The sequence below is a fragment of the Pseudophryne corroboree genome, chromosome 6, assembly GCF_028390025.1.
Source record: "Pseudophryne corroboree isolate aPseCor3 chromosome 6, aPseCor3.hap2, whole genome shotgun sequence".
NCBI lineage: Eukaryota > Metazoa > Chordata > Amphibia > Anura > Myobatrachidae > Pseudophryne > Pseudophryne corroboree.
The window spans coordinates 728,059,190-728,082,815 of NC_086449.1; the positions used below are offsets into that span (position 1 = coordinate 728,059,190).

The 23,626-nt window shown below is 45.4% G+C and overlaps 1 protein-coding gene across 5 annotated transcripts in view; it reads left to right on the plus strand.

The window, feature by feature from the left end:
• Positions 1–23,626, plus strand: part of RFX4 (regulatory factor X4) — a 242,988-nt gene that overhangs the window by 172,780 nt on the left and 46,582 nt on the right. For all 5 annotated transcript variants that reach the window (XM_063928437.1, XM_063928435.1, XM_063928438.1 and 2 more), the window contains 4 exons: positions 1,860–1,954; positions 5,050–5,167; positions 10,012–10,131; positions 13,539–13,694. In XM_063928437.1, the coding sequence (XP_063784507.1) occupies positions 1,860–1,954; positions 5,050–5,167; positions 10,012–10,131; positions 13,539–13,694 (489 nt within the window). The remainder of the gene's footprint in view (positions 1–1,859; positions 1,955–5,049; positions 5,168–10,011; positions 10,132–13,538; positions 13,695–23,626) is intronic.

The following is a 23,626-nucleotide window of genomic DNA, read 5'->3' on the forward strand; positions in this document are numbered from 1 at the left end:
CTCCCTACTGTGTGATCTCTTCATAGCCAATAGGGAGCAACAGCCCTCATTCTACTGGGACCATGCCTGCAAGTGCTTTATCTGACCTGGTCGCACAGGATGCGACCTGTCAGATAAACAGTGTCAGCAGCGGCAGGGAAGATATGACATCATTCATAGTTGGTTTATGCTGGGTTTACATTATAAATGGTTGGAAATAGGGGATATGGTTAGCGAAGGAGGTATTTGCTTGTGGGTGAAGGCCAGAGGCTAGGACCTACTGAACTGACTCCTGTAGAATACTAGAAATCACTTTACATTAATACAATTTAGGGATGAGTATTCTAATCGACTACCAGAAGAGAGTTTGTAGAGAAGCAATTCATCCTGGACCTCACTTGGATTAGAGGATAGCCGGCAAAGGGAACAGAAGGGCAATTGCTTTTTTTCTTCCCTACAATTATACTTAATACTGCACTTGCATTCAGCATTACCCAGACGCTGTAAACAGTGTCGGACTGGGGCAAGAAGGGCCCAACCGGGGAAGTGCAGTAGTAGGGGCCCATGCTTAAGGATGTGGCCAGGCAATAGTGGAGGTGTGGCCAACCACCACAGAGGCCCACCTAACCGTAAGAGAGTGCATGGGCTGGTCCCATAGTCCTGTGCCGTATAAGGTAACATATGTATAATGTATAATTAAAGTACACTAGGATACAGCCTGGAACCTAATCCCTAGAGGAGGAGGTGGGCCCACAGGCAGTGGGGCCTACCGGTGGTTTCCCCTGTTCCCCTGTGGGCCAGTCCGACCCTGGCTGAATATAGCCTCTGTGACCATCTACTAGTTCTCAATGGTCCATCAGATGTCTCCTGAAAACTTTGGTAAAAAAAACGGGAATGGGTCATTTGGTCGACTAGACTTAGGTCGACAGTCATTTGGTTGACCACTATTGGTTGACATGCATTAGATCGACAGGGTCACTAGGTCAACATGGTCATTAGGTCGACATGAACAAGGTCGACATGGAAAAAGGTCAACATGAGGTTTTTTAACTTTTTTTGGTGTCGTTTTCTTCGTAAAACTAACGGGCAACCCCAATTAGTGCACTGTGTGCCCTCGCATGGCTCGCGGCTTTGGGCAAGGTGCCTCGCTGCGCTCGGCACAGGATACCATTCCCAATTGTAGTCCATGTGGATCATAAAGTATGAAAAAGGTCAAAAAAGTGAAACTCATGTCGACCTTTTTCCATGTCGACCTAGTACATGTCTACCTAATGACCATGTCGACCTAATGCATGTCGGCCAATAGTGGTCGACCTAATGACTGTCGACCAAATGACCGTAAGCCAAAAAAACTGTTAATGCCATTAACGAGAAACTCCCAAGCTGAGTGATCTCCTCTACTCTCCTTTCAATAGCAATATTTTACTGTAAACATCTGATGTTGTACCATGGGTCACTTACATGTGCTGGACCCCAGGCAGAATAAGCCTTTCCCTGACTTGAATATAGTTATTTTAAACTGAATAAAATCTTTCTAGTGCTCACAACATAAACATATAATATACCGATTGTCTTTTAAAATGTGTTAAAATCTTTTTCTATGAGTGTTCAGCAAATGTATTACTAAGGTATGGGTTTCAGTCTGAATGGAGCTCAGTTAAAATGTACAATATGGACACTCTGCAGCGTACATGCAGCTTGGACATGCTGTCTGCTTCTCCTTGCACAAATGCACCAGCTAAATGGGCCTGGCTGTCCCTCTGCACATCATGTGTACCGAGGTGTTTTGTGCTACGCATAATAAATGGACGCTAATGACATGGCACACAGTTCAGGTTTAGAAACCTGAAAACTGACCTACTAATGTTTCATCGTTGCAGTGTATCAGGAGTTTGATCATCTGTTAGAAGAACAATCCCCAATTGAATCATACATTGATTGGCTGGATTCCATGGTAGACAGATGTGTCGTAAAAGTAAGTTGACATATTAATTCTATTTAATGTGGTATATTACTATAAGGCAATAATGAAAAAGGATATAGGGCCTAATTCAAGGCTGATTGCAAAACAACATTTTCCTCTAATGGGCAAAACCATGGGGGTCATTCCGAGTTGTTCGCTCGGTAAATTTCTTCGCATCGCAGCGTTTTTCCGCTTAGTGCGCATGCGCAATGTTCGCACTGCGACTGCGCCAAGTAAATTTGCTATGCAGTTAGGAATTTTACTCACGGTTTTTTCTTCGTTCTGGTGATCGTACTGTGATTGACAGGAAGTGGGTGTTTATGGGCGGAAACTGGCCGTTTTATGGGTGTGTGTGAAAAAACGCTACCGTTAAAAACGCGGGAGTGGCTGGAGAAACGGAGTAGTGTCTGGGCGAACGCTGGGTGTGTTTGTGACGTCAAACCGGGAACGACAAGCACTGAACTGATCGCAGATGCCGAGTAAGTTTCGAGTTACTCAGAAACTGCACAGAGATGTCTTATCGCAACATTGCGAATCTTTCGTTCGCAATTTTAAGAAGCTAAGATTCACTCCCAGTAGGCGGCGGCTTAGCATGTGCAAAGCTGCTAAAAGCAGCTTGCGAGCGAACAACTCGGAATGACCCCCCATGTGCACTGCTGGTGGGGCAGATATAACGTGCAGGGAGAGTTAGATTTGGGTGGGTTATTTTGTTTCTGTGCAGGGTAAATACTTGCTGCTTTATTTTTACACTGCAATTTAGATTTCAGGGGCAGATGTATTAAGCCTGGAGAAGTGATAAAGCAGTGATAAAACAGTGATAAGTGCAATGTGATAACGAACCAGCAAATCAGCTCCAATATGTAAATTGACAGTTAGTAGCTGATTGGCTGGTGCGTTATCACCTTGCACTTATCACTGCTTTATCACTTCTCTAGGCTTAATACATCTGCCCCTGAGTTTGAACACATCCGACCCAAGTCTAACACTCTCTGCACCTGTTATATCTGCACCACCTGCAGTGCACATGGTTTTGCCCATTATAGTCAATACAGTTTTCTTACATTGACATCCCCCAGTTGATAAAAGGATGATTTGTAAATGTTTTAAAAATTATGTTCATTATGTTCTATTCCTACGCATTCAGACGTCATGATTACATGTGAATCAAATCTTCTAAAAAAGATAAGTGAAGTTGCCCATAGCAACCAATAAGCTATCATTTTATAGAATGTATTATACAAATGATTTGCTATGGGCAAATTCTCCCCTTCACCTTTTTAGGTTGCTATATCATCCCCATAGTCCCTGCATGCTGTGCTGAACATCTCTTATTGGTGGTCATTCCGATTTGTTCGCTAGCTGTTTTCGGTCGCAGCGCAGCGATCAGGCAAAAAAACAGCACTTCTGCGCATGCGTATGCGGCGCAATGCGCACGCGCGACGTACTTTCACAACAGCCGAAGTAGTTTCACACAAGGTCTAGCGACGCTTTTCAGTCACACTGCTCGCCGCAGAGTGATTGACATGAAGTGGGCGTTTCTAGGAGGTAACTGACCGTTTTCGGGGAGAGTGTGGAAAAATGCAGGCGTGTCAGATACAAACGCAGGCGTGCCGCAGGAAACGCAGGCGTGGCTGGCCGAACGCAGGGCGTGTTCGTGACGTCAATACAGGAACTAAATTGTCTGAAGTGACCGCAAGGTAGGAGTAGGTCTCGAGCTGGTCAGAAACTGCACAATCTTTTTTTGTAGCAGCGCTGCGATCCTTTCGTTCGCACTTCTGCTAAGCTAATATACATTCCCAGAGGGTGGCGGCTTAGCGTTTGCACGGCTGCTATAAGCAGCTAGTGAGCGAACAACTCGGAATGAGGGCCATTGTTCTGTGGGTTCTATTGACTGCAGATAAACAGGCACAGGAAATAAGTCTGAAAACATACTACTTCCATGTATAAAGCTCACGTATGAACATGTTGTATTACAGTGGTCGCACACACACATATTTAGATCTGGTCACCAGACATATAATTAAGCCTAATTGGACAGATCTGACCATCTGATCAGCCAGCTCACATTAAACGCTGATGGCATTTTTGACTTTTAAAAACCAGTCATCAGTAATATCTGGTGGAGCCCCATACTGTATGCAATAATTGTGCAGCTTAAACTGGACAATAAAATCATATACAGTATGTCCCAAGCTGTGCCTTTCAAGCTATTGTTTGAACCACATAAATGGGAATGTAGCACAGAACAGCCACCAAATTAAAAAGAACACAGCAAATTTGTATTTTCTACTGTTCACTAAAAAGCACTTTCTTCAACTCGAGCCTTAATAGTCTTGTATAGTGGACATTGTACAAATAACATTAGGATGTGGGGGGATTTGGAATCCATGGACTGTACTAAGAGGTTGGTCACATAACTACATCCCATCCTAAGTGATAGTGGCCCTCATTCCGAGTTGTTCGCTCTGTAATTTTCTTCGCATCCCAGCGATTTTCCGCTAATTGCGCATGCGCAATGTTCGCACTGCGACTGCGCCAAGTAAATTTACTAAGAAGTTTGGTATTTTACTCACGGCATTACGAGGTTTTTTCTTCGTTCTGGTGATCGGAATGTGATTGACAGGAAGTGGGTGTTTCTGGGCGGAAACTGGCTGTTTTATGGGAGTGTGTGAAAAAACGCTACCGTTTCTGGGAAAAACGCGGGAGTGGCTGGAGAAACGGGGGAGTGTCTGGGCGAACGCTGGGTGTGTTTGTGACATCAAACCAGGAACGAAACTGACTGAACTGATCGCAGTGGCAGAGTAAGTCTTGCGCTGCTCAGAAACTGCAAAGAAATTTCTATTCGCAATTTTGAGAATCTTTTGTTCGCAATTTTGCTAAGCTAAGATTCACTCCCAGTAGGCGGCGGCTTAGCGTGTGCAATGCTGCTAAAAGCAGCTTGCGAGCGAACAACTGAGGGCCAGTATTTCTTGATTTATGTTTGGTGATGCACAATTAGGTAAAAAAAAAATAGTTCATATAAAGTGGAGGTGCTTATTGTAATTATACCTGTACGAGAGATACACCTGCCTTTGCTTGCTGTACGTTACATTTGTTTACTATTCTAGGTAGCATCCAAAAAACCCGGCTTATTGAAGAGGGTGGCACAACAGTTCCTCTTGATCTGGTCTTGCTTTGGTACAAGAGTCATTCGGGATATGACGTTACACAGTGCGCCAAGTTTTGGTATGTTAGTAATTCCTCCAGTGGCTGTTTCTATAATATATAGTGGTATGTAGCATATCAATATTACTACAAAGGAAAACCTCTGATATTTCTATATATATATATATAAAAAGAAACATATTTTGAACAAGGTGTAATTAATCCACACCTTTCCATGTTTAGCCTGGGTTCTGGATGATAGGTCGTCAGTCAGTAGGTCGACGGTCAATAGGTAGACCCCATATGGACGACAAGCACAAAAGGTCGACATGGTCAAAAGGTCAACACGTAAAAGGTCGACAGTGCTTAAGGTTGAACAGCACAAAAGGTCGACAGGTTCAAATGGTCGACGTGAAAATTGTAGATACACATATGTTCACGTAAGTTTTGGGGGGTTTTGTTGTTCCCCCCCCCCCCAATTTTATCATCACTTACCATCCATGTGGACTACAATTGGGAATAGTAACCTGTGCCGAGCGCAGCGGTAGCAGAGCGGAGGCACCTTGCCCAAAGCGTGGCGAGCGAAGCGGCACAATAATTGGGGTCACATGTGGTTTAACATAGAGAGTGACACCCAGAAAAGAGATAAAAAATGTGTCGACCTGTTTTGTGTCGACCTATTGACTTTCTACCTAATTCTGGTCATCCCAGTGATCCACACTCGTTTTGCCTAGCCAATCCAATAAATGAAATATGATTATTATAGATGACATCTGTATTACTAAAAAGTAAAAAGCAACTTCTTTATAGAACATACAGTACAGACCTTTATATATGTTATCTAGAAACTGGTAGCGATTGGCAACTTTTCCACTTGTACTCAGAACATTTGATGCATTTCCCCCCTGAAACGCAGGGATTCACAAACCTAGAAATCATCCACTGCTGGACCATGCACCCAATCCTCCTCCTAGTTCCCACCTCCATAGTTGTCATTGGCATTGGGTGCTCGTATTGAATACTTAGTCAAAAGATGGACAAATATGACTATATATAGTAGAAAAAAATAAGTATAAATGATAGTATGATATGTTTAATAAGACTCTAGTAATTACAGAGCATCAACCGTCAATAGACAGTAGACGTAACTTGCAAAGCGTACTGAATGTCCACCGCTAAGTAACCTGATAGTCTGCCCAGCACCCTTCGAGGTGCACACCTATAATCCGCTTTCTGGAAATGGCTCCTGGTGGGAGTGGTATAGATGATCTACAGCAGTTAGATAGACAGTCATAAGATCAACCCCATATGGTCAACGTGCATTGGATCGACAGGGTCAAAAGGTTGACATGGAAAAGGAAGACAGTAGAAAAGATCGACAGGTAAAAAGATCAACAGGGTGAAAAGGTCAACACGGAAAAGGTTGACACAAGCTTTTTTTTTTTTTTTTGCGTTATCCTTTTCCAGGGGCGGAACTCCCGGAGACAGCGGAGTCCGTTGCCGCCGGGCTCCTGGCCCTGAAGGGGGCACGGCAACTGCTCCGTTGTCCCCCGTCCGTCCACACATGATTCATAGTGCAGCAGCCGTTGCTAGAGGAGCCGACGAGCGAGCGCAACGCCTATCAACATCAGCGGCGCTCGCTCCTCCTCTCTGTGCTCTCTGCTGCTGTGCTCTGGCCTGGGTCGCGGGTATCACGTGATATCCTTCTGCGACCCAGAGCCGCCGCCCGCCAGGACACGTACTGTAGCAGCAGCAGCCGCCGCCAGGAGAGAGTCTGCAGTGCGGGAAAGTGAGGCTGTTCCAGGCAGGAGCGTGGACTCCTGAAAACTGAACCCTATGTAAGTGTAAGCCCTTTTGGGAGAGGGGGAACATGTGAGGGGGAAGACAGAACACCTGCTGCTGTCACGGCTCAAGTCACAGGGTCGTTTAACTAAGCCTAAGCCTGGCCCTGCCTACCCTCTCTCCTGTCACCATTGTCCTGTACCTGTCACCTCTGTGCTGGGCTATCACTCCTGTCCTGTCTCTGTCACCCTGTCCTTTCCCATCCCTGTCACCTCTGTGCTGGCCCTGCCTCCCCTCTCTCCTGTCACCCTGTCTTGTCCTTGTCACCGCTTACCGGCCCTGTCATCTCTCTCAGCTGACACTTCTGTTCTGTCCCTGTCCCCTCTGTCCAGTCCCTGTCACCCCTCTTTCCTACCCCTGTACTGTCCCATCCCTGCCACCTCTGTGCTGGCCCTGTCTCCCCTCTTTTTTGTCACTATCACCCCTGTCCTGTCCTTGTCACCTCTGTACTGCTGGCCTTGTCATCTCTCTCTGCTGACCCTTCCGTTCTGTCCCCTCTGTCCAGTCCCTGCCACCCCTGTCCCTGCTAACTCTGTCCTGTCCCTGTTAACCCTCTCTCCTATCCCTTCAGTTCTGTCCTGGTACCTCTGTCCTGGTTCTGCCCATGTCACCCCTTTCCTGTCCTGTCCCCTTCCCCTCTGTCCTGGTCCTGTTACCTATGTCCTGGTCCTATCACCTCTCTCTTGTCCCTGTCACCTCTATCTTGGTCCTGTCATTTTTGTTCTTCCCCACTGGACTGTCCCTGTCATCGCTGTATTGGCCCTGTCACCTCTGTCCTGTCCCTGACACCCTTCTCTCCTGTCCCCTCTATTCTGTCATGGCTCTGTCATCCCTGTACTCTCCCTGTCCCCTCTGCCGTGGTCCTGTCACCCATCTTTCCTGGCTCTCTGTTCTGTCCTGGTCCTGTCACCTCTGTCCTGTGCCTGTCCCTTCTGTCTTAGTCTGTCCTGGCCCCACTGGACTTTCCCTTTCATCTCAGTACTGTTCCTGACACCTCTGTCCTGGCACTTTTTTCGAGGGTTGGGGGCACCAAACTGTAACTTGCCTCCGGGCGACGGGGATGAACTTACGCCACTGTCCTTTTCTATTTTTCATCATATGTGACTACCGTTATTGCAAACGTACACCCTTGTGGGCTCACTTCACTCCCCACACTTCGGACAAGGTGCCTCGTTCTGCTACGGCTGCATTCAACACAGATTACTAATCCCAATCATAGTCAAAGTGGATGGTAAATCAAGCAAAAGTTTAAAAATATTTGAACCCCCCCCCCCCCAAATAAAAACTTGTGTCGATCATTGCCATGTCGACACTTTGAATCTGTCAACTTTAAGCACGTCTTCATTTTACCTGTTGACCTTTTGACCATGTCGACCATATGGGGTTGACCTATTGACTGTCTATGTAGACACTGTCTATATATTGGAAATTGCTCCTGACACTAGATGTCTGCTTATGTTTCTGTAAATGTGGAAAAATCTGGGCAAATATCTCCTAGTTTATAACTAGTCCTTTTAATAAAATAAACTGCAGAGCAAGTAATGCCTCTGAAAAAGCACCCTCTCTAATCCTTATTTTAATCATCTCAGTCCTCAAAATAAAGGCTCTGTTTTTGCAAGGATACGGTCCTTAGGTTGACCTAACTTAGGTCGAGAGTCATTAGGTCGACCAATATTGGTCGACATGGGCCTAAGGTTGACATGGGCATTATGTCGACATGGCAAAGGTCGACACATAAAAGGTCGACATCGGTTTTTCACATTTTTTCACTTTTTTGAACTTTTTCATACTTTACGATCCACGTGGACTATGATTAGGAATAGTAACCTTGCCCAAAGCATGACGAGCGAAGCGAGCCATGTGAGGGGACACGGTACACTATTTGGGGTTCCCGGTCACTTTATGAACAAAACGACACAAGAAAAAAACCTGGAAAAAAATATTTCAACCTTTTGCCATGTCGACCTTTTCCACATCGACCTTATGTCCATGTCGACCTTTTCCAGGAGTCAACCTACTGCCTATCGACCATTAGTGGTCAATCTAATGAGTGTCGACCTAAATAGGGTCGATCCAACAAACACATTCCAGTATTGCACAGCTCCAGAAAATTAGACACACTTACCAAGAAAATGTATTAGTTCACCCAACTCCCCCTATTGGCTGCTAACAGGGTCGGACTGGCCCACAGTGGAACAGGAGAAACCACCGGTGGGCCCCACTGCCTGTTGGCCCTCCTCCTCCTCTAGGGATCAGGTTCCAGACTCTATCCTAGTGCACTTTAATTATGTATTATACTTATGTTACATTATACTTCACAAGAATATGGTTTATTATATATTTACCAAGGGGTACAGAACATGTACTCTGTAATAGTTAGCTATACCTCTGTGGTGGCTGACCATGCCCCAGTGCAGCCTGGCCACACCCTTAAGCATGGGCCCCTACAACAGCATCCCCCGGTGGGCCCTTCATGCCCCAGTCCGACACTGGCTGCTACATACAGTACTTCTCCTCCTCTGCAAAAAATGATGCCATTTTGCACCACAAACCTATGCATCTTGCTGTAAAATGAAGAGCCCCACAGCAGATTGAGCACATGGTATTGCATCTGAATCACTTGCTTCATTGAGAATTTCTACTGCACTTTTTTGGGTTGAAGCAGCATTCAAGAAAATTCAGCCTTAAATTTCACTTGATGTCAAGATGTCAAAGACTAGACTAGAAAGTTTAGGTATGCAGCGTCTCAGTGATGTCACTACTTCTCATGAAATTAAAAGGCTGCATTCCCATTAATTGATTGTTCAGCCCACAAAATTGCTGCCTCCGCTATGTTTACATGTCGGGCCAAGTTTGGCAGTCGTGACGTTTTTTTTAAAAGGGCAATCGCTTACAAGGCTAAACCATCCCTTGTAAGTGATTGCCGCCTTAAAATTTTTTCCGAGTTTTGCCGGCATCCCGCACGGCCGCCGAACGCGACTGTCATTACATACTGCCCGACATTTGCTCTGTTATTACTCTTTTACCAAACATTGTGATGTTGTAGGGTCTAATTAACATCTATGATATTGTGCTCCTACCAGGTTCCTTCCACCTCATTCACCTCATGTTTGATGACTACGTCCTGTACTTGTTGGAATCGTTACACTGTCAGGAGAGAGCTAATGAGCTCATGAGGGCAATGAAAGGAGAAGCTCACAGTGGTAAGTTTGTTAACAAATTATTACCAAGAAATAAATGCATTCTAGTTATTTTATTTAAGCAGCAATCCCATGAAATTTAGATGTGTTTGAGATATCTATCTTTCGACCGATCTATCTATCTATCTATCTATCTATCTATCTATCTATCTATCTATCTATCTACTATCTATCTATCTATCTATCTATCTATCTATCTATCTATCTATCTATCTATCTATCTATCTATTTAAATTACTGTGGCAAGATATAAGAATCTGGGTATTTATCATTCATCATTGGTTTGTTTCTTGAGTCTGCTATTGTTATGTTATTCTGCTCAGGGTCATGGACTACCATGGCAACAACAGTCACATGGCACATTGGGGGTCATTCCGAGTTGTTTGCTAGCTGCTTTTGTTCGCTGTGCAGCGATCAGGAAAAAATACGGCACTTATGCGCATGCGTATGCGGCGCAATGCGCACGCGCGTCGTACTATTGCACCAAACGATGTAGTTTCACACAAGGTCTAGCGAAGCTTTTCAGTCGCACTGCTGGCCGCAGAGTGATTGACATGAAGTGGACGCTTCTGGGTGTCAACTGACCGTTTTCAGGGAGTGTTCGGAAAAATGCAGGCGTGGCTGGGCAAACTCAGGGCGTGTTCGTAACGTCAAAACAGGAAAAATGCAGGCGTGGCTGGGCGAACTCAGGGCGTGTTCGTGACGTCAAAACAGGAACTGAATGGTCTGAACTTAGTCATCGCAAGCGCTGAGTAGGTTTTGAGCTACTCTGAAACTGCACAAAAAAACTTTGTAGCTGCTCTGCGATCCTTTCGTTCGCACTTCTGCTAAGCTAAAATACACTCCCAGTGGGAGGCGGCATAGCGTTTGCACGGCTGCTAAAAACTGCTAGCAAGTGAACAACTCGGAATGACCACCATTATGCAGTCAGCAGAGAGGTTCTTGAGCCCTCTAGTCTGCTATGTTAGGGCAGCACAGATGGTGTAATGGTTAGCATTACTGACTCACAACACTGAGGTCATAGTTTTGATTCCCACCACGGCCCTCTGTGGAGTTTGGAATTCTCCCCGTACTTGCGTGGGTTTCCAATCACAATCCAAAAATTTACTGGTAGGTTAATTGTCTCCCAACAAAAAATGAACCCTAGTATGAATGTGTGTGCATGTATATGTGTGTGCATGTATATGTGGTAGGGAACTTAGATTGTAAGCTCCACTGGGGCAGGGACTGATGTGAATGGCAAAATATCCTCTATAAATTCCCGCGGAATTTGTGTGTGCTATAGAAATAACTGGTAATAATGTGTACTGTAAAATACTCCTCTTCTGTCTTCACATGACATGCTGAAAGCTGTGAGTCTGTGTGCTTGACTGGCAGCCATATTTTTGTAACCTCCAGAAATTTTTTGTAAGAAGATACTAATTTATAGAATGGGGTATGATAGTGTGATTTACAAAAAATAACATACTTGTATCCTTGCCCCCATAATGTAACGCCGCAAATCACAACATTACATCATAGATAGGGTCCTGGCCCTCCCCAAATCTTCCTGAGACTAGATATGGAAAGTGGATAAGTATTACTTTTGTGAATATATTCCTGCATCCTATTTATTATTGTGGTTTCACATGTCCCTGTTTGTTGACTGTTCTAACCATGGTCACTGGTACTGAGCATGACACCCTAGAATCAGCTAGCTTGTGTTGAAAGACATAATAAATGAGAACGCTAACAATTCTTTAGCTTATTCAAATTGTATACAATATACTAGCTCTTCACTCTCTAAACTGTTTACTTGGCAGCAGATTTTTTTTATGGTTTTATTATCGAGTACAATTTTTCCATGCATTCATACCTAAAGAATTAATACATTAGGGCATATTTACCAATTATGGGGTTTTAGAACCAATAAATGAAATTTCATATTGCTGCTTTTCTTGGCAATAAGAAATTAAGTTTTATACCTGCAAGTATAGGGACTCCAGAATGATCCGGTCCCTGAGATGTGTTCAGAGGGAAGTGACCGCTTCTACTGACCATGCAGTCTCCTGGTCATTTTTGCAAAGTGTAGCCCATAGGCTACAATGGGCTAATGTATTCTTCAAATGGTGTTAGCTTCCGGGGCCAAACTAACTTGGTAGATTGGCTTCGGCTGCTATCGGAAATGGAGGGACCTCAGCAGATATTGGAGATATCAGCTGTGATCCCTCCATGGTACCAGTGTTGGACTGGGGCATGAAGGGCCCACCGGGTAAACGCAGTGGTAGGGGTACATCTTTAGGGGTGTGGTCAGTCTTCAGAGGGGGCGTGGCCATCCACCACAGAGGCTTGGCTAACCATTAGAGAGTGCATGGTCTGGGCCCCTTGATAAATACATATAGCAAATACTGATAGTGCATACATGATAATGTATCAGATTGATAATAGCAATGCACTGTACAGAATACACCATAGTCCTGTGCACTATAATGTAACATATGTTTAATGTATAATTCAAGTGCACAATCTGGAACCTGATCCCTAGAGGAGGAGGTGGGCCCTCAGGCAGTGGTGCTCACTGAGGGTTTCCCCTGTACCCCGGTGGGCCAGTCCAACCCTGCAAGGTACATTTGGGAATACTTAATATTTGTGGGTATACCCCTAATAACGGGTGTTCTCAGGGAATGTCCTGCAAAAAGTTTTTGATACATAGGCAACATTATATTTAAAGCCAGATTAATAGGAAAAATGTTTTCTCAAGCTTATCAGCTGCATGAAGACAGAACAATTTGTAGCCAATCCAATCATCAGAATGCTCAAAGCAGAACAGAATATTTCAAAAGATTAAACTTCTTATTAAGCATAGCCATCGGGCATTTAACCATTGATGGTCATCATCGATGGTACCATTGGTGGTTAACTTTGATTGTATAAAATCATCTACAGAGGAACCATCAATGGTTTTACCCACTTATGTCATTCTTGTTTTATAACTCACTGGGCTGTGGGCCAATCAGAGCCTGGGCTCCATGTCCTAGTACCAAGTAGGAAAAATAAAACATTGGGACGCTTTGTACCATAGATGTTGGAGAACTGTTGGATCTATGCCATTGATGGCAAAACCATCTACCATTGGTGGTTAACTATTCATGGTTTCTAACCCTTGATGGTTGATGGCCAACCCTTCTTCTTATATGGGAGGCAGTGATCTGTCCATCTAAGTGATTGCCAGTGAGGGCAGTGTCATAGTATAATGAGTCGGGCACAGACAAGTTAGGAGCCATAGATTTACTTAGAGTGTGAAAGGACCAGAGTACTCGTCAGGTTCCTATCACACCAATGCAGGAAGATTACAGTGTCATATGCACCTTTATATGAAATACAGTATCTACATTTTTTTTTTTTTATTACATACTTTTCATTCTCCTCAGAGGATGCAGAAGAAATTATACTGGTGGAGCCGGCAATTTCTACACCCTCTCCCATACCCTTCTCGCCAGCTACTTCTTCAGCATCTGTTGAAATCTCATCAGTGACGTCCCCTGGTGGCACCCAGTCTCCTGAGAGTGGTGCTTTGGTGACAACAGGTAGGAGAGTTATTACCGTATAAATGGAGCTACAGAATATCAGCTTCTGAATACATTATGTATTTGTATCTTATGGCAGCTTCTCCCCTTCATTTAAGCATTTTTTGACAGAATGCGTCATAACTGACCTATATTTCATGAATAAATATTTAGATAAACTGTACATCGTACTTGTCACCTACACCCTGTGAAGTCTAACACATGCATTGTACATATCTGTCTGTCTATCACCTTCAGCACTGAAGTAACATCTATAATTTGCATACTATAAAATGATACAGAGCTGCTGATTGGTTGATGGGGAAATGTATCCACTGGCTCACTTCTCCGTTCTTATCACTGCTTAGTAAATGTACCACTAAAACTGGTTAATGTCTTTAGTGCCCTGTCTCACTCCACTGTCTATAGTTATAGATTCCAACTTACTTTTTGGAAAAGTTGGACACCGTTATAATACACAATATGACAGGTAGGGGCACGGTGCTGTTTTGAACTTTAGAATATACAACGTAAATGACCATTTACGAGAATTAGATTTCTTTCATTGTCTTGGGACTTTCCCTTGGGCAAAAGGCTTCTGCTTTACATTCCACTGATGCCTTTATTGTTGAGTGAGCTGTTTATAGAGCAGTGTGATGTATGCCTTTCTGGTCAATGGCTGGCCCACAGCTTATGATGGGACAATGTTGCACACATTACAAATGCATACAGCTTCTACTTAGGCCATCTATCTTGCTGGCTTCCAAAAGAGCCTACACTTTACTGCCTGGAACTTTCGTGCTGTTCTCACACCCAGCAGCCTATTTGTTTGCATTCTCTCAGCAAGTTTACCCAGCAGTGAAATGTTTAAGAGCTTGCCATGATTACTGGTCTGCAGTGCAAACACGGCAAAAAGCAACAAATTCCAGATAGAAAAAATTGTGTTAGTACACTCTAAAAAGGCCACTCTGCCCCCAAGAAGACAGTTTAACCTTTAAATCCATGATTTGGATTTAACGATGTGTTTACTAGTTTTCAATATGACCACATTATTGTATTGTGCAGAGAAAAGAAAAGTTAAATAAAGCAGTTTCATGAAAAGTTAAATAAAGCAGTTTCATGAAAAGTTAAATAAAGCAGTTTCATGAAAAGTTAAATAAAGCAGTTTCATGAAGAAACTAAAACATATCTACATTGCCAGTAGTTTACGGACAATTAAATACATAAAAATGCATACATTTATTTGCGTAGGTGCTTTAATCCTTATAAGGAAAGTTATAATCACCACAACATTTACCCCTGTCTGCCTGCCCCTCCCATTTAGAATGTAAGCTCTCACGAGCAGTGCCCTCTTCCCTCATGTGCTTATCCTTTTCTTACTTTATTAATTTTCGACTGCACCAAATCCAGCAGGTTTTTTTCCACCTTGATGCTTATTTCAGTGTCATCTGCTGATGCGGTTATGGTTATTTACCCTGTACTTGTCCTATATTGTCTTCAACTGTGAGTCACTGATTTCCTGTTTTGATTATTTGTTTATGTCCTCTGAGTTGCGGAACCCTTGTGGTGCCATATAAATAAAGGCTAATAATAATAATTTGTCACATTATGATTTATTGTTTAAACATAGTGTAACATAACATCCCTGCATAGTAGCTGGCTCTTATCTACAAGTTTTAGAGAACTTGTTTATTACACAGCCCAACACGTGTTTTGGTGCCAAGGATTTTTGAGCTGATTTTATGTATATTTGGTGTGCTGATTACAAATATAACATACATTTTTGCCTATCAGCTCTAATTTTTGAGATATAAACATTGTCTGATTTGTGTTACCCTATTTCATACTAGGCCTATGATTCACATAATAAAACACAAAATGTTAAAAAACAGTCTAAAAATATTTTCGAGAATATTTTAGTGACATCACTAAAACTAACATTACAGTAACACTATAGTGACTCAAATAACACATTTTTAATAAAATGAAACCATAAAAGAAAAGAAAATTAGTTTAGGAAGCTTCTTCTGTGGGACATTCTTGAATGGACTTTGGGCCTAATTCAAATCTGATCGCAGCAGCAAATTTGTTAGCTAATGGACAAAACCACGTGCACTGCAGGGGGGGGGGGGGGGGGCAGATATAACATGTGCAGAGAGAGTTAGATTTGGGTGGGGTGTGTTCAAACTGAAATCTAAATTGCAGTGTAAAAATAAAACAGGCAGTATTTACTCTGCACAGAAACAATATAACCCACCCAAATGTAACTCTCTCTGCAAATGTTATATCTGCCCCTCCCCCCCTGCAGTGCACATGGTTTTGCCCATTAGCTAACAAATTTCAGGCAGTACGGATGGTGTAATGGTTAGCATTACTGCCTCACAGCACTCATTAGACAACCCTAATTTCTGCTATCAAGCAGAAATTGTGGTGATATCGCAATTTCTGCATGAACGGGGATAGCGGCGGTATATATTTTTTCATATTTCAGAAAGTGCAGTAGACCCATATACGAATAATGGGTGGTCTTCAGTTTGCCGGCTGTTGGGATCCCAGCGCACAGTATACCGGGACCGGAATCCCGACAGCCGGCATACCGACACCTTTTCTCCCTCTTGGGGGTCCACGATCCCCCTGGAGGGAGAATAGATAGCGTGACGCCGCCACCATGCCCGCAGTGTGGTGAGCGCAGCTAGCCTGCAAGGGGCTCATTTGCACTCGCCCAGCTGTCGGTATGCCGGCGGTCGGGATTCCGGCGCCGGTATGCTGGCCGCCGTGAGCCCGGCCGCCGGCATACCCTACTACACCCAATAATAATATGTGCAGGTGAAATACATTTTTAGTATTGCTTTTGGAATGGCCCCAGTGACCTGTTATGCTAGGTACAGTAAAGAGGTGACTTTAGAATTACTTTATTAAAATAAAATGTGATGTAACAATAACAGGAGATCTGTGAGTGATGCAAAATACATCAGTTGTTTTGTTACTTTGGGATTATTGTGCGGGTGTAGTATGGTTTGCCGGCGGTCGGGGGCCTGGCGACCAGCATACCGGCGCCGCAATCCCGACCACCGGCATACCAACAGCTCGGCGAACGCAAATGAGCCCCTTGCGGGCTCGCTGCGCTCGCCATGCTGCGGGCACGGTGGCGCGCTATGCGGGCACGGTGGTGCGCTATGCGGGCACGGTGGCGCGCTATGCGGGCATGGTGGCGCGCTATGCGTGCCACGCTATTTATTCTCCCTCCAGGGGGGTCGTGGACTTCCAAGAGGGAGAAAAGATGTCGGTATGCCTGCGGCAACCTGAAGACCACCCTTATTGGGCAACTCCTCTATTTGCCAAACACCAGAACGGTACAGCACTAATGTGGTGTCATAAGGAAACTAGGTTGCCAACTTTTTTCCTTTATATCATATGTTAATATAATAAATGTTACATTACGATGTACCAAAAACTCCCTGCTGAATTCTTTTAATTTACATTTACATTTTTAATTGCCTCTGTGACTGTTTTATTTTGCTGGGTAACATGTAGAGAAGTCAGTGCCTGTGCACAGAAGCCGAAAGTGCTCTCCTTTATTTTTGATCTCTCTGTGATGTTTGGTACAACATTGTCATTGTGTTCTACGGATTATCCAACCGTGATCAGATACTGGGAATTGCTGCTTTCTTTGGAGGTCTGTCATGCACACCGGTATCACAGACTGTTCTGGTTGGCCGTATATATATAAGTCTGTAAAGGAATGCAAATGATAGCTCTTATTGCGCCCATTGTTTGACATTTTTCACATTTCTCCCCTGCTCATTTACATAAACAAATACTAATGAGCTGCTTGCTGGGTGGTCCACAGTGCAAAATCTTTCCTGCAGAAAAATCCCTGAACAATAGGCCTTCACTAGATGCTGGGGATGCTCCGTCCTGGCCAGGTTCCACAAAGTACTTGGAAGCTTCATTTTTATCCTTTGTCAAATGCTTCCACAGGAAAAATACCAGATACATGTTTATCAATGGAAAACATTATTTTTTTATATTGATCTATAACTTATACCCCTTTTCCACTAGCTCCTTAAAACACGGGTAAATGCGCGGGGGCGCGCATTTACCCGTGTTTTTCCCTAGTGGTAAAGGGTCCCCCTGCAAATTTACGGATCAATTGATCCAGGAATCCTACCCGGGTAGCTAGCGGGGTTGAACACGTGTTCAACCCGGCTAGCTGTCTAGTGTGAACGGGAGCCGTGTCGAGGTGACACAGCTCCCGTTCACAGTGTATGGGAGGGCGGCGCTGGGAGATCATGTGATCTCCCAGCGCCGCCCCTGCCGCGTCACTAGCAGCGTCACCAACCCGGCAATATGCCGGGTTGGGGAGCGCTGTCTGAAAGGGGTTGTTGCACGTGTCGCAGCCATGTCAGGCGACACGGCTGCGACCCGTGCTACTAGTGGAAAAGGGGTATCAGTTTCTCACGTGCACTAGTCTTACGTAATAATTAGCACGGACGGTGTAATGGTTAGCATTACTGCCGTACAGTACTGAAGTCATGGGTTCAATTCCCACCATGGCCCTAAATATGTGGAGTTTGTATATTCTCCCTGTGCTTGCGTGGGTTTCCTCTGGGTGCTCCGGTTTCCTCCCACATTTAAAAAAATATACTGGTATTGGCTCCCAACTATATTAACCCTAGAGTGGGTGTACATGTGGTAAGGAATATAGATTGTAAGCTCCACTGGGGCAGGGACTGATGTGATTGGGCAAATATTTTATGTAAAGCGCTTCGGAATATGTGTGCGCTATATAATTAACTGGTAGTAATAATAATAATAATAATCTGATTTTGATCAGTGTCTTTTTATGTAAGGCTTGGATTAAAAAGTGTTTTTATATTTGATTCAAATAATTATGCCAATCCATAATGGAGTGATAGATGTCAGCCACCTTACTATGGACCTGATTCAGCGTCGTTCGCTACTGCGTTGCAATCGCATTTTGATGATTGCTGGGCCAGTGCGCACACGCAGTGATTGACAGAGGCATTCGCAGAGCGGTTGGGGGCAGCGATGCGGTGTTGCGGGGTCATAGTGTCGAAAACGCGGGCGATCCAGGACTTTTGTGGGGGATGGCCACGTGATGTCACACGCGACCACTGCGCCGGGAAAGATGGCGCCGGGGCACCTGCATACACAGCCTGGCTAAGAATACATGGGGCTACCAGTATTTCATGATGTCTGCATTGCGTTCGCATTATAAATGCAAACACAATGCAGGGCAGTCCTTCACATGCTGGACGGCCTTGCCGTAGTGTGGGCCGTCCCCAGCATGCGATTGTAAGCAGTTGCAGATTTGCTATTTTAGTAAAACTGCAACTGAAGCTGAATAAGGTTCTAGGTATTGTTATTCTCATTTGACTTTACACTCTAATATTAACACCTATTTGTAATTAATCAGATCAAGTCACTAACAGTAACTACATGTCCGAGCTACAGTATGCTACTTCTTCTTCTCAAATACTAACAATAGCACCATTCAAAATAGCTTGTGTGTGTTCAGTGTTATTAATAGGTGAGGTAGAAAATGTGCTCTGAGGCAGGGGCGGATCTAGATGTTTTTTATAGGGGGCGGTGAGCTTCCGGACATGGAGGAGGCTGCTAATGCTGCTGCCGGTGATGATCGTGAACTGAGTCTGGCAGCAGTATATAGGGTGTGCCCAGTGGTGCTGCCGGTGCTGATAATGCTGTGGTGTAGTGTGCGCCTCTCCCGGCGGAGGTACCTGTCCCCGGCCGGGAAGCACTACTGGCAGGACACAGATTTATTCTGGCAGGCCAAGTACTGCTCGGTCTGCGGATGTGTGCAGATGAGCCGTGCGTGTGGGCGGCCAACAGGCGCTTCTCCTGCAAGGACGGGCTGGGATACCATGATGGAGATGGAGCTACTGGCCTGAGTCATAATCACTGGGTCTGGGAAAATGTTTATGACTATGTTAGGGCATACTTGCCTACCTGACCCTCTCCATAAACCTCATATAGTCTGAGGATTGTCCGTAACATAAACCATAACATCTTAACACTTAATTATAATAAATAAAGACACGGAGACTTGAATTTGGCAGAAAATGTTAGCTATTTATTTAAGTGAACCATTAACTGTGGATAATTAAACTAAAGTATGGTGGCCAGAAAGAACGGCTAAAACAACCCTATCCCATAAACAAACTATCTTATAAAAAACTGGCGTAAACCTTCCAACAAACAATAGGTATCCGCTCAACCTCCATCCTGACTACCCACCCGTGAAGGTGATGAGGCTGCCACCCGAGAAGGCGGTCCAGCAGATGTAAAACCAGTCAGCGAAGGAGAGTGCACCTAAAAATCAACCACCAAATGACCTCCAATCCACTCTTTAATACAACAAATGTTAACTTGCCGTTCTTTCCCGCCAACAGCGAAGTTCTGCTCCACAGAAACTATGCACCGCCACCATACCCCTAACCCACCGTACCAACCACCGAAAACAGATCCTCCAGAAATATAGATAGTCCCTGTCCTGTCAAGTGCACCCCATCAGGTCCAAACAAGTAGAAGTACCGGAACTTGATCTGCTGGTGCCAAACTACCGCACCGCCATGGGCCACCACAAACTTAGCAACCGCGGCATTCACTTTCCGGCGAGCCACATCGATCGCCCGACAATCCACCACTCCACGCCAACACAACCGCGGCACTATACAAGACCAGATAAGCCTACAGCCTGGCCAAGCGCCCGTAATCACTTGCAAATCCTGAATAATGGCCAATCGAAGATTCACCGCCTTCCTCTTACCCAGGTCATTCCCTCCTAAGTGAATCACCAACAGCTTGGGGATGCCAAACCGCCGAACCTGCTCCATAAGCCTCGCTTTCAGGTCATGCCAAAGCATACCCCGAACACCTATCCACCGTACGTCATCCGATCCAACAAAGCAAGGAGCCCCTTCCGCAGCCAGAAACTCGGCTGCCCAATAAACATAGGAGTGACCAATCACCCACACACCACACACATCCTCCCGCCAACCTATAAAGGGAAAGACAGATAAACAAATGTGAATATGTGAGGTAAAACCAAACCCAGTCCAGAACAAGAACCAATTACCAAAACGAGGATCTGCCAAAAAGAAAAATTAAATAGAGGACTATAACTTTCCTCTTGGACAAGCTTCAGGCCAATCGAAGCAACAGAAAGAAACAAAAGGAAAAGCAAAATAATAAAAAGGGGGAGGGAAGGGGGGGGGGGGGGTGTAGTGACACACAGGATAACTCGGCTGGAGGTGAAACGTAAAAACCTGCTGAGGAACTTGTAATTAGATGCCAATTAAGCCAAATCAGTTCATCAGTTCAGGCAAAAAATTGCCAGCAGTGGCGAGTAGCTAGCCATCCGAGTAGGGAGGACAGGGGAGACAAACAAACAGCACGAACACACTGAACTGAAACACATAACGCAGTAAACTAACAACATGTTAGTAGCAACAAACTCGCTTACGCAACAGCGGGCCGAATGTAACGCTTATGAGCCGCCGACTTCCAGCGGCCCAAAGCCTTAATTTCATCCACAGCGCGCCCTGCAGATGCTGCGGAAGTGGCGTCCCCGATTCTAAAGGAATGTGAACCAAAGTCCCGAGGGGAGAGGCCCAAACTGGACAGGCAGCGCCGCATCATTCATGTAAATTGGTACTTCGTCAATGGCGACCCATCGTAATGTAGCAGCCAAGACCCCTCAGACAAGGGCCTGACCGCCGCATACCGACTAGCCAACGCCAACGGACAACAGTCCTCACCACCCAATGGTGCCAAAGAGATCCAATGACCTCTACCCATCTGATCAGTTTTGGAGCGGCGCAGCCTGCACAGCACGGACCCCCCACCCACGACAACATCCACACGCCGCATCATGGCCTCGGACTTCTTAGAAGCCGCAACCAGCTCAGAAACCCTGAACGCGCCATGGAAAGCCATGGAAAAAGCCAGCTGAAACCGGAGCGCTTCAAAACGGGAGTCCGCCACCCTCGCCACCAAGAGGAAAAAAAGCAGGGACGCATCAATAGGGCGCCGACCATCAGGAGGGACCGGTGCAGAGCGCACCCAACCTCTAAGCGCCCTCGCCAGCAGGAAACCCTTCATAAAATCTGGCATACCCTTCAATTTAGAATAAAAGGATATCCCGGCGAGGTATCGAGACACCACGGCCCTCGATCTCCCCGTTACGAAGAGTTGCCAAATGAAGTCTAGAAACAAGCTCTGACCCCTCTTACCTCTAGGCCCTTGGTCACGGGAAAAGTCTTCCCACTCCTTCCAAGCCCAACGGTATCCTGCGAGAGTGGACGCAGCCAAAGACAGCTCTGCTAGCCCTTCCAATCCGCCATGATGACCTGCCAAACATAAGAAGGGCAGGGCAAACCTGCCGAATCAGCCTCCGGGGCCAGCAAACGGAAACTATCCCACTGCCCCCTGGACAATGCATCGGCGATCCCATTATCAACCCCGGGGACGTGTTGAGCCCTAAACAGAATATTGCAGCGCATACAAGTCAGCACGAGTCGTGACAACACCTGAAGGACCCGGAGGGCCTTAGCTTATTGGTTGTTAACCGCGTGCACGACCCCTAAGTTATCGCAGCGGAAGAGAATACTGCAATCGCGAAGGCGCTCTCCCCAAACCTCCAAGGCCACCATGATGGGAAAAAATAAGATTTTACTCACCGGTAAATCTATTTCTCATAGTCCGTAGTGGATGCTGGGAACTCCGAAAGGACCATGGGGAATAGCGGGCTCCGAAGGAGGCTGGGCACTCTAGAAAGATTTATGACCACCTGGTGTGCACTGGCTCCTCCCACTATGACCCTCCTCCAAGCCTCAGTTAGGACACTGTGCCCGGACGAGCTGACATAATAAGGAAGGATTTTGAATCCCGGGTAAGACTCATACCAGCCACACCAATCACACCGTACAACTCGTGATACTATATCCAGTTTGACAGTATGAAAACAACTGAGCCTCTCAACAGATGGCTCAACAATAACCCTTTAGTTAGCAATAACTATTTACAAGTATTGCAGACAATCTGCACTTGGGATGGGCGCCCAGCATCCACTACGGACTACGAGAAATAGATTTACCGGTGAGTAAAATCTTATTCTCTCTAACGTCCTAGTGGATGCTGGGAACTCCGAAAGGACCATGGGAATTATACCAAAGCTCCCAAACGGGCGGGAGAGTGCGGATGACTCTGCAGCACCGAATGAGAGAACTCAAGGTCCTCCTCAGCCAGGGTATCAAATTTGTAGAATTTTGCAAACGTGTTTGCCCCTGACCAAGTAACAGCTCGGCAAAGTTGTAAAGCCGAGACCTCTCGGGCAGCGGCCCAAGATGAGCCCACCTTCCCTGTGGAATGGGCTTTCACTGATTTAGGATGCGGCAGTCCAGCCGCAGAATGCGCCTGCTGAATCGTGTCACAGATCCAGCGAGCGATAGTCTGCTTAGAAGCAGGAGCACCCAGCCTGTTGGGTGCATACAGGATAAATAGCGAGTCAATTTTCTTGACTCTAGCCGTCCTGGAAACATAATTTTTCAAGGCCCTGACTACGTCCAGTAACTTGGAATCCTCCAAGTCCCTAGTAGCCGCAGGCACCACAATAGGTTGGTTCAAGTGAAAAACTGATACCACCTTAGGGAGAAACTGGGGACGAGTCCTCAATTCTGCCCTCTCCATATGGAAAATCAGATAAGGACTTTTATATGACAAATCCGCCAATTCTGATACACGCCTGGCCGAAGCCAAGGTCAATAACATGACCACTTTCCGCGTGAGATATTTTAGATCCACGGTTTTTAGTGGTTCAAACCAATGTGATTTTAAGAAACTCAACACCACGTTGAGATCCCAAGGTGCCACTGGAGGCACAACCGGGGGCTGAATATGCAGCACTCCTT